The sequence below is a fragment of the Bufo bufo genome, chromosome 2 (genome assembly GCF_905171765.1).
Source record: "Bufo bufo chromosome 2, aBufBuf1.1, whole genome shotgun sequence".
Taxonomy (NCBI): Eukaryota; Metazoa; Chordata; class Amphibia; order Anura; family Bufonidae; genus Bufo; species Bufo bufo.
The window spans coordinates 104,588,906-104,600,971 of NC_053390.1; the positions used below are offsets into that span (position 1 = coordinate 104,588,906).

General features: G+C 43.5%; 1 protein-coding gene across 1 annotated transcript in view; it reads right to left on the minus strand.

The window, feature by feature from the left end:
• CMYA5 (cardiomyopathy associated 5) overlaps positions 1-12,066 on the minus strand; it is a 104,205-nt gene that overhangs the window by 15,444 nt on the left and 76,695 nt on the right. Inside the window, exons 10-12 of the mRNA XM_040421377.1 lie at positions 6,686-6,833; positions 2,845-2,978; positions 1,489-1,588 (exon numbers count right to left, since the gene is read on the minus strand). Coding sequence (XP_040277311.1) covers positions 1,489-1,588; positions 2,845-2,978; positions 6,686-6,833 — 382 coding nt within the window. The remainder of the gene's footprint in view (positions 1-1,488; positions 1,589-2,844; positions 2,979-6,685; positions 6,834-12,066) is intronic.

Here is a 12,066-nt window from a genome sequence, read left to right on the forward strand (position 1 = left end):
ACCCAAAGCATACATCCAAATCAACAAAGGAATGGCTTCACCAGAAGAAGATTAAAGTTTTGGAATGGCCCAGCCAGAGCCCAGACCTGAATCTGATTGAAAATCTGTCGGGTGATCTGAAGAGGGCTCTGCACAGGAGATACCCTCGCAATCTGACAGATTTGGAGTGTTTTTGCAAAGAAGAGTGGGCAAATCTTGCCAAGTCAAAATGTGCCATGCTGATAGACTCATGCCCAAAAAGACTGAGTGCTGTAATAAAATCAAAAGGTGCTTCAACAAAGTATTAGTTTAAGGGTGTGCACACTTATGCAACCTTTTTATTTTATTTTTATATTTCTTTCTTCCCTCTACCTAAAAGATTTCAGTTTGTTTTCAATTTAGTGGTACAGCTTATAGGTCACATTAAGGGTGGAAAAATTATTTATCTTTGTCTCATTTTTTATATCACAGAAACCTGACATTTTAACAGGGGTGTGTAGACTTTTTATATCCACTGTACATCACTGATGATATGTATAATGATTACTAGCGAGGAGCGCATTTCTTGAAATTTGTCTTAATTTTTTTTATTTGGGTCCGAATCAATTCTACGTGAATCAAAATTGCTCCATTTGGTCTTAGAATTGGTATATGACACTCTGAGGTATCCTAGGTTCTCTCTCGTCTTTCTCTCTTTTTTTCCTTTCTCATCCCTCCCCCCCCCCCCCCTTTTAGGCAACAGTTAATAATGTTAGAGTGACACTGACATGGCTATGGGTAAACACATGGTTGACTGTGTTAACAAATGGCCTGTTCACAATTGGATTTTTTTATGCTTTTTAAAATTAAAAAGTTTCAAAAACTGTTCGTTATTTATGGAGTTTAAACACACATGGTGTTATTGGAAATAAAAAGTGTCTTGTTCTGAACAAGTGGTCCAAAAATGATGCCTTAATGGGGGTATGTACACAAGCACAGGCGTGTATCTCATCATAAATTAGGTACATCTACACTCTACACACTGTGTGCCTAGAGTGAAAACTACTTCAGCTGCTGGCTGGAGTAGTTTTTAGCTGACATTTATGCCTGATTCCAGCCCAACAGTTGAACATAGTGTAAAACTGGCCATGTGAATAAATATTGCACACTGCTAGTCAATAAAGGGATTTGTGACTTTTTTTTATGACTAGAAAAGTCCCTTGATAAATAGCCTCCATTGACTTTAATGGTGAAGAAACTACATTTATTCTCACCACTCATTGTGGGTTCTATCTGCTAGACTCCCAATAATATATCTCATGGCACATTACAGAATAGGACCTATTAGGGCTTTGGTCCCAGCCATCGGACACATGAAAACACATAAAACAGTATAACATATAATAAATATGGGAAGGAAGGGGATGAATAAAATGATCTAGACTTTTGATCGACCAAAAATACTAAGAGACACTCAATAATAATCATTCAGCGCATTCAGCAATATAAAATTTGTAAGTGGATACCCACCCCACAATCTCCCGCTGCTCGACAATACTAATCACAGTCCCATCTGGTGACAAGTCCAGGGCTGGGTGAGCGGTATCTCTTAGTAAGTGAAATCTGGTACCTGCCAAAAATTAATGATAGTTTTGACTTTTTTATTGTCTTTCTGAAGCTGATTTTCAATGATTAATGAAACTACTACTGAGGTCACACATATGTATGAATCAGTACATTATTTCATATTAAAATATTGAAAGGGATTGTCTAGAATATATATTTTTTGTCACAGATTCATATAAAACGCATGAGAAGAAATTGCCTCAACTTTTCAATGCCCGCTGTAATATGGAGATTTTCTTTCCTGGAAGCCATTCTCAGTTAGGCTCCATGCAGTGGCACATGTGCCTACAGGTGGGCTATAGACCAGTGGTGGCGAACCTATGGCACAGGTGTCAGAGGCGGCACTCAGAGCCCTCTCTGTGGGCACCTGCACCCTGAAAAAAGTCTAAGGCATACCAATATGTCAGCCTTTTCCTGCCATTCATCAGTGCAGGGCGCGCTATGAACAGCACAGACAGCGCATTGAATGTAGGCAGGATATTATAACTAAATGATAAAGTACATGGAAGATTTACTATATTGGACTGTAGTATTCAGGTTAAATTGCTGTGTTGGCACTTTGCGATAAATATGCGGGTTTTGGGTTACAGTTTGGGCACTCGGTCTGTAAAAGGTTCACCATCACTGCTATAGACTATGGGGGAGATTTATCAAAGCTGGTGTAAAGTAGAACTGGCTTAGTTGCCCAGATCAACCAATCAGATTCAACCTTACATTTTCCAGCGGAGCTCTGAAAAATGAAAGGTGGAATCTGATTGGTTGCTATTGGCAACTAAGCAAGTTTTTCTTCACATCAGTTTTAAAAAACTCCCCCCTATATGTCCTACTATAAGGGCTCCATGCACACAGCTTTGCCTTCTGCATGAGCCCTTATGCTGTGACCTGCCATATAGCCTTTGACCTGGAGGGGCTGTAAGTGGCAGCAGCAGATTGTCTGTCGTTAATCACATCTTCTTGTCATTGTATAAACAGGCATCTCCCTGTCATTTATAATGCAATCGGCGTGAGAGGAGCAGGAAAGATGAGAAGTCCCTAACAAATAGGTAAAAGACAAAGCAGTAGATTTATCAAAACTGATGTGAAAGAAAACTGGCTTAGTTGCCGATAGCAACCAATCAGATTCCACCTTTCATTTTTCAGAGGGGCTCTGAAAAATGAAAGGTGGAATCTGATTGGTTGCTTTGGGCAACTAAACCAGTTTTCCTTACACTAGCTTCATAAATCTCCCTCAAAATTCCTCCCAGTGCAGGAAGTTCTTACCTTTGGTAGATATGAGAGCAGCTTCACTTTGCTCACTTGACCCAAAGGTGTTGCCAGCTTTTACGTAGAAGAAGTAGTTCTCTCCTGGTTGTAGGGAGACCCTCAGCTGTTGATCTTTGATTCCAGCAACAGACCTGAAAGCAGCCATATTATTTGTCATCAGGGGTGTACATAGAAATCATAGGACCCCATAGCAAAACTCAGAATTGAGAAAGCTCGTTGGAAGAACGAGTGAAACGTTTTCAAGAAATCTACAGTAAGTCCAGTTGCCTTGATTTATTCTTTACAGATATAACGATAAGTTCATCTTGTCCCATAAAAAACAAGCTATACAGCGATGTGAATGAAAAATACAAAAGTTATGGCTTTGGGAATGCTGGGATTGAAAAAAGAAAATGAAAAAAACAGAAAATCAACCAGTCTTGAAAGGGTAAAATACAGCATCCGTTTTTTATTTTTCAGTTTATTTTTCACAACGGTGATGTAAACCCGGCCTTAACATAAAACACACAGGTGTGCTTTAAGGACTTAGGGCTCATGCACATGACTTTTGGATGTTTTGCGGTCTGCAAATTGCATTCAAGTGAATGGTTCAGCATACGGGCAGCAAAAAAAAAAATGGGACGGACACGGAAAACAAATATGCTCGTGTGTTTGAGCCTATAGGCCTCTTTCACACGTTTATGTTCATGATGACATCTGTGACGAGGGTCAGTGATTCATCTGTGAAGGATCGGTGTTTGTTCTGTGTGTCCGTTTTTTGCCCACTGTGTGTCATCCGTATTCCACAGACACTGCTAGGCTGAAAATTTATTTCCAGAGCATATTCTAGCAACGATCAGTGAAAACCATGGAGCAAACATGGATTGCATTGATTACGGATTTATAGACTATAATGTGCTTGAGGGATCAGCAATGAAGGACAAAAATAGAACATACTTCTGTGGTGTCACCATGGTCTGTGGAAAACTACAGAATACACACATAAAAGTCAATGGATACAGGACGTTCCGTGGAGACCACACACAGCACACGGCCCAATTCACTTTGTGCTTCTGTGTACACTGGGCACAAAGATCTGCACAAATTTCCATGCAGATTTATGTTCGTTTCAGCACCATATCCGCACCAAAATCCTTAATTTCTAACAGTGGTTTTTGTTGAGGATTTGATGTGGTTTTGCCGTAGATCTCACCCTTCCATTGACTCTATACTGACTGGGAGTGTTCCACAGGATTGGTGCATAGTAAATGTAGTGCCAATCTTCAAAAAGGGTCCAAAAACAGAGCCCGGAAACTATAGGCTGGTAAGTTTAACATCTTTCGTGGGTAAACTGTTTGAAGGTTTTCTAAGAGATGCTATCTTGGAGTGCCTCAATGAAAATAAGCAAATAACGCCATATCAGCATGGCTTCATGAGGGATTGGTCATGTCAAACAATTTTAATCAGTTTTAAGTTCTAGACTTGACAGCGGCGAATCAATGGATGTCGTATATCTGGACTTCTCCAAAGCATTTGACACTGTCCCACATAAAAGCTTAGTATATAAATTGAGAATGCTTGGACAGGGGGAAAATGTCTGTATGTGGGTAAGTAACTGGCTGAATGATAGAAAACAGAGGGTGGTTATTAACGGTACACACTCGGATTGGGTCACTGTCACTAGTGGGGTACCTCAGGGGTCAGTGTTGGGCCCTATTCTCTTCAATATATTTATTAATGATCTTGTAGAAGGCTTGCACAGTAAAATATTAATTTTTGCAGATGACACTAAACTGTGTAAATAATTGACACGGAAGAGGACAGTATACGGCTGCAGATGGATCTGGATAGATTAGAGGCTTGGGCAGAGAAGTGGAAGATGAGGTTTAACACTGACAAATGTAAGGTTATGCATATGGGAAGGAATAATGCAAGTCACCCGTACATACTAAAAGGTAAAACACTGGGTAACACTGATATGGAAAAGGACCTAGGAATTTTAGTGAACAGCAAACTAAGCAGCAAAAACCAGTGTCAGGCAGCTGCTGCCAAGGCCAATAAGATAAGGGGTTGCATCAAAAGGGGCATAGATGCCCGTGATGAGAAAGTAGTCCTACTACTTTACAAATCGCTAGTCAGACCACACATGGAGTTCTGTGTACAGTTCTGGGCTCCTGTTAACAAGGCAGACATATCAGAGCTAGAGAGGGTTCAGAGGAGGGCAACTAAAGTAATAACTGGAATGGGGCAACTACAGTACACTGAAAGATTATCAAAAGTAGGGTTATTCACTTTAGAAAAAAGACGACTGAGGGGAGATCTAATTACTATGTATAAATATATCAGGGGTCAGTACAGAGATCTCTCCTATCATCTATTTATCCCCAGGACTGTGACGTGACGAGGGGATATCCTCTGCGTCTGGAGGAAAGAAGGTTTGTACACAAACATAGAAGAGGATTCTTTACGGTAAGAGCAGTGAGACTATGGAACACTCTGCCTGAGGAGGTGGTGATGGTGAGTACAATAAAGGAATTCAAGAGGGGCCTGAATGTATTTCTGGAGTGTAATAATATTACAGGCTATAGCTACTAGAGATGGGCCGTTGATCCAGGGAGTTATTCTGATTGCTTGATTGGAGTCAGGAAGGAAATTTTTTTCCCCTTAAGGCCTCTTTCACACGGGCGTTGCGGGAAAATGTGCGGGTGCGTTACGGGAACACCCGCGATTTTTCTGCGCGAGTGCAAAACATTGTAATGCGTTTTGCACTCGCGTGAGAAAAATCGCGCATGTTTGGTACCCAAACCCGAACTTCTTCACAGAAGTTCGGGCTTGGGATCGGTGTTCTGTAGATTGTATTATTTTCCCTTATAACATGGTTATAAGGGAAAATAATAGCATTCTGAATACAGAATGCATAATAAAATAGCGCTGGAGGGGTTAAAAAAATAAAATAAAAAATTTAACTCACCTTAATCCACTTGCTGGGGCTGCCGGCATCTCGTCTGTCTCCTTCTGTGCTGAACAGGACCTGTGGTGAACATTCATTCCAGGACCTTTGATGACGTCACTCCGGTCATCACATGATCCATCACCATGGTAAAAGATCATGTGACGTACCATGTGATGACCGGAGTGACGTCATCAAAGGTCCTGTAACGGTACTTAATGCTCACCACAGGTCCTATTCAACAAAGGAGATGCCGGCTACGCGATCAAGTGGACTAAGGTGAGTTAAATTATTTTTTTATTTTTTTAACCCCTCCAGCGCTATTTTACTATGCATTCTGTATTCAGAATGCTATTATTTTCCCTTATAACCATGTTATAAGGGAAAATAATAATGATCGGGTCTCCATCCCGATCGTCTCCTAGCAACCATGCGTGAAAATCACACCGCATCCGCACTTGCTTGCGGATGCTTGCGATTTTCACGCAACCCCATTCACTTCTATGGGGCCTGCGTTGCGTGAAAAACGCAGAATATAGAGCATGCTGCGATTTTCACGCAACGCATAAGTGATGCGTGAAAATCACCGCTCATCTGAACAGCCCCATAGAAATGAATGGGTCGGTGTTCAGTGCGGGTGCAATGCGTTCACCTCACGCATCGCATCCGCGCGGAATACTCGCCCGTGTGAAAGGGGCCTAAGTGGGGAAAATTGGCTTCTACCTCACAGTTTTTTTTTTTTGCCTTCCTCTGGATAACAGGCCGAACTGGATGGACAGATGTCTTTTTTCGGCCTTATAAACTATGTTACTATGTTACGTATTCTGCAATGTGTGCAGGTGGCCTAAGGGTTACAAAGCGCAAATAACAGCAAACCTAATGATCTTCCCATGGAAGATGTACATTTACCTGAGCCCTTCTCCCTCTGATGAGTACTGCTTGCACCATTCCAGTGTAAAGGACTCGGTGGACTCTAGATGTGATGTGCTCCATCTGATGACGGCCGTGTCCCAGCAGACTGTACACTCCTCTGCTTTAATCACTGGGGTAGAAGGAGCTGGACAAGAAGAAAAGTGGATCAAACAAATAATATCAGCATGGCAATAATGTATTAATAGATAAGGAGCTACATAATCCTCAGTAAATTAACCCTTAGCCAGCATGTACACAATGCAGCACCATAGCGGGATCCAAATGTTGCTCACCGCTAATGTTCAGGCAGCACCTGACCTTGCCGCGCATGTACAAGCCATTTGAAACAAATAGCATGTACAGTTGCCAGCTGGCAAATACAGGTGCACTCCGGCAATTAGCGATGCCCCCAACTCCGGTCCCGTTCCACCCAACTGTCGAAAACTTTTTGACACAGGCCTTTCACTTAATATTGTCGCGCGGCCGGTCAAAAAGAGGACTTAAGAGAATTTTTATGTCTAAAATAGTTGTAAGTTCCTTGGTAAATAACCCCCTGCAGTCGGTTTCTGCAACATAATATCGGATTTTATGCTGCATTTTCTTCCAGCAAAGGAAAAGTTAAAGCAAATCACACCAAGCAAAATTCAATGACATTAATTACAAAACTGAGTTACATTAATGTCATTTAAATCTGCTGTGTGTCTTCTCTTGTCGGAAAGAAAAGCAGCATAAACACAGACGAGACATGTTGTTGCAAAAACCCCAAACGGTTTTCTTATGTTTTTTTTTTTTTTTGCCGCATCCAAAACGCATTAGTGCCGAAACGTGTGGAAGCACCCTTATAGAATCTTGTAGACTATTTGCAATCCCATAGGGCACTACTAGACATAAAAAACATTTGCCGCTTTTGCAACAATATATATCTGCCTTTATGCTGCGTTTTCCTCCAGCAAAGGGAAAACACACAGCAAAACTGAATTAGGTAGAGTGCACATCACCGTTATTTTTGCGTTCTTCTGATCCGCCAGAACAAATAAAAAAAAACGCCAGAACAAATAAAAAAATAAAACGGATCCTGCATATCAGTTAGGCCTCCTGCACACGAACGTGTGCGCCCCGTGGTCGTGCTGCGGCCCGCAATGCACGAACACCGTCCGTGGGGCAGTCGCAGCAGATGGCGGACCCATTCACTTTAATGGGTCCGCAATCCGGCCGTTCCGCAAAAAGATAGGACATGTTCTATCTTTTTGCGGAACGGAAGTACGGGACGAAACCCCACGGAAGCACTCCGTAGTGCTCCCGTACGGTTCCGTTCTGTTGTTCCGTTCCGCACTATTCCGCATCTCCGGATTTGCGGACCCATTGAAGTGAATGGGTCTGCATTCGTGATGCGGAATGCACACGGAACGGAACGGTGCCCATGTATTGCGGATCCGCAAATGCAGTCCACAATACGGCCACGGAGCGCACACGTTTGTGTGCAATAAGCCTTATGCACATTTGGCATCCATGTGAGCCATTTCTGTCTGAGATCCGTTTTTTCACTCAAATGGATGCCAAATGTGCATAACGGATACACAGGATCCGTTTGTTTTGTTTTTTTTCTGTTCTTCTGGCGGATCAGAAGAACGGAAAAATAACGGTGATGTGAACTCTTATTGTACAAAACTGTATTACATTAATGTAATTCAAGTCAGCTGCGTATTTTCCCTTTGCTGGAAGGAAACCCAGCATAAGTGCAGGTATGTTGTTGCAAAAACCGCATGTATTTTTTATGTTTTTTATTTTATTTGGTGCATTCATAATGCTGCACCAGCGAGATGTGTGGCAGCACCCATATTATTTCCATTCATTCTGTATACTGAGATTATATCATTTTTGTAATAATGATATCTTTGACATTGCATGCTCTATTATATGCTATATTACAGATTTGCTGTCACTTAGAGGCACTGCTAGCACTGCAATACATGCATAATACAGCAATACCATGTCCCCGTTATGCAGGCCATAGACTTCTATTATGACAGAATGAATAGCGGAATGCCTCTAAAGGCATTCTGTTATGGAATTGCGTTATGGTCCGTGGTAACTGAATCCATGACGCAATTCACATTATACCACAAACCAAACCGAAAACGAATTTCAAAATACGAAATTTGCTCATCCCTAAAGGCTACCTCCACCTTCGCAACAATTTTACATGTTCCAATAAACCTAACTGAAGATGGGAACCCTTTGTAAATAGTCTTAATAAAAAAGAACCACCAAATGTATGTAAGGCCTCTTTCACACTTGCGTTGTCCGGATCCGGCGTGTACTCCACTTGCCGGAATTACACTCCGGATCCGGAAAAACGCAAGTGTACTGAAAGCATTTGAAGACGGAACCGTCTTCCAAATGCGTTCAGTGTTACTATGGCACCCAGGACGCTATTAAAGTCCTGGTTGCCATAGTAGTAGTGGGGAGCGGGGGAGCGGTATACTTACAGTCCGTGCGGCTCCCCGGGCGCTCCAGAATGACGTCAGAGCGCCCCATGCGCATGGATGACGTGATCCATGTGATCACATGATCCATGAGCTTGGGGCGCCCTGACGTCACTCTGAAGCGCTCGGGGAACCGCACGGACTGTAAGTATGCTGCTCCCCCGCTCCCCGCTACACTTTACCATGGCTGCCAGGACTTTAGCGTCCCGGCAGCCATGGTAACCACTCTGAAAAAGCTAAATGTCGGGTGCGGCAATGCGCCGAAACGACGTTTAGCTTAAGGCCGGATCCGGATCAATGCCTTTCAATGGGCATTAATTCCGGATCCGGCCTTGCGGCAAGTGTTCCGGATTTTTGGCCGGAGCAAAAAGCGCAGCATGCTGCGGTATTTTCTCCGGCCAAAAAACGTTCCGTTCCGGAACTGAAGACATCCTGATGCATCCTGAACGGATTTCTCTCCATTCAGAATGCATTAGGATAATCCTGATCAGGATTCTTCTGGCATAGAGCCCCGACGACGGAACTCTATGCCGGAACACAACAACGCAGGTGTGAAAGAGCCCTAAGTGGGAAGCGGAAGAGAGATGGAAAGGAGTATATCTGCAGGAACAGACTACACAGTTTGTTTGTAGTCTGTAACCATGGAAATGTCTCCATATAGGCTGTAAACACTAAACCATTTTAATTAAAGGGGAATTATCATTTCATACTTCTAGGTTATGCTATCATGTTATCAGGGGCATAGCTAAAGGCTCAGGCTCCCTGGTGCAAGAGTTTAGCTTGGGCCCCCTTCCCTCAGTACTTTGTTGTCAGGGGCAGGGAGGCACATAGCCTTTGTATTGCCTGAGGCGAAAAATTAAATGGCACCCCCCCCCATGCCAAATTCTTAACCTAACATCTTCCATCCAGTCAGAAGTGTAACCTGACCAGCATGCCCTTTCTAAAATACGGGTGTCTTCTTATGCGGCACAAGGGTCTTTGGGCTCCCTCAGGCTCCTGGGCCCGGTAGCGACTTCTACCTCTGCACGTCCTATAGCTACGAAAATTCGCAAGTCCCTTTTATAACTGGCCATGTGACAATGTTCAGTTGCACACAGCGTGTGTTCAGCAAATTTCCTAACATTTACAGGCATAAATGTTGGAGAAAAACTACACCAGCCAGGGGCTGGAGTAGTTTTTTCGTCAGGCACAAAGACTGCCATAGATGGGCCTAATGCAATTAATTTTTGTTACCGTAACTTCTCCGCAATGTGCAAACCCAGCCTTTTTGCTGTGAATTTGTAAAACTGCACCAAAAACCACCCTGTGGCCACAACACGTGCCCCTAGCCTTAGAGTTTGTGAAACCATATTTTGAGAGCATACAAGCTCCATTAAATGTTTTCTGAGAATTTTGCTATATCTACAAATTTACAAGAATCATCAAGGAGCCACGGATAATAATAGAAGAAGAGGAATACTCAGTCTGCTGTCCTGTACTCTACTATATGTCAGTGTAGATGCTCCGAGGAATGTTCATCGTTTGGCCAAGCGGATGTGCTAATCCCTGACACCACAACCACAGTATCTGATAAACAACAGTATCAGATGTGCTGGGGGACTCAACAACAAGGGACATTTGGCTCTTATGTGCAGCTATGAAGCTGAATAAAATGAAATACAATGACATCTCACAGAATCGAGTACAGCTCCATTGAGGACGCTATGGGGGTCTTAGTTTTTATCATGGAACAGATGTTGGTGAGAGATAAAGGGGGTTTCCATATACAAAAAAATATTCTCTAGATACAACTGTGTTCACAGAGTGAGATTATGTATCAGGGCAACACTGACAAACAAGTCTGAGGATATAAAGTGTGAGGTTTCGCTCTGGTAGACAGGATTAGCGGACGCAGTATAGAGGCAACAAGAAGTTCTTTGGATCAAACAGTTCAGTGTTTTATTCACACTTTAGGCAAGTGACAAAACAAGCAGTAATAATCAAACAAAAAGTCACCTTGCGGTGTTGGTGGTAATTCACACCATGCGGCAATTCTGCCTCAAAGAGTCCTTGACCATAGCAGCACCAACCTGTTTTCACGCCAAACAGGTAGCAAGCCTTCATCCAGACACAAGGCTCCCAGATCCCAACACAGAGACCTGGCTTCTGAGCCCAGCTGCCTATTTAAGGACAGCCAGGTGCTGCCAAAACCCGGACTGGCACCTAAAATCCGGTCCGGTATTTGACCTCATCTGGCTCTAAATCAGCCCAGCAGCACATGCTGGGAGGAAAATACCTGTTTTCCCAGACAAAACCTCTCACTGTGTCACATACCACCCCCCCCCCCACCTTTGTTCAACCCTGAGGGGGTGAACACACGCTAGGCAGTGTACTCGGGAGAGGGCATCCGCGTTTCCTTGTAAACGGCCTGCCCTGTGTTACACCGAAAAAACGTAAAGTTTTGTAGGGAGAGAAACCATCGGGTGATCCGGGAATTTCTGTCCTTGGCCTGGCTCATCCACTTGAGAGGGAGTGGTCAGTCACCAGGCGGAATTTTCTCCCCAATAAATAATAGTGGAGAGATTCTGGTGCCCACTTGATAGCCAGGCACTCTCTCTCCACTATGCTATACCGGGTCTCGGCTGGGGTGAGCTTATGGCTGAGGAAGACAATGGGATGCCCCTCCCCGTTGACTTCCTGAGACAGTACAGCACGAGGCCTACTTCGGAGGCATTGGTCTGTACTATAAACTCCTTTTTGAAGTCGGGCGTCACCAAAACCGGGGACCTGCACAGGGCCGACTTCAAATCGGAGAAAGCCTCTTCCGCCCGATCATCCCAGCGAACCATCATTGACTTGTGTCCCTTCAAGAGTCCTGTGAAGGGCGCGGCTAGAGTTGCAAAGTGGGGAACA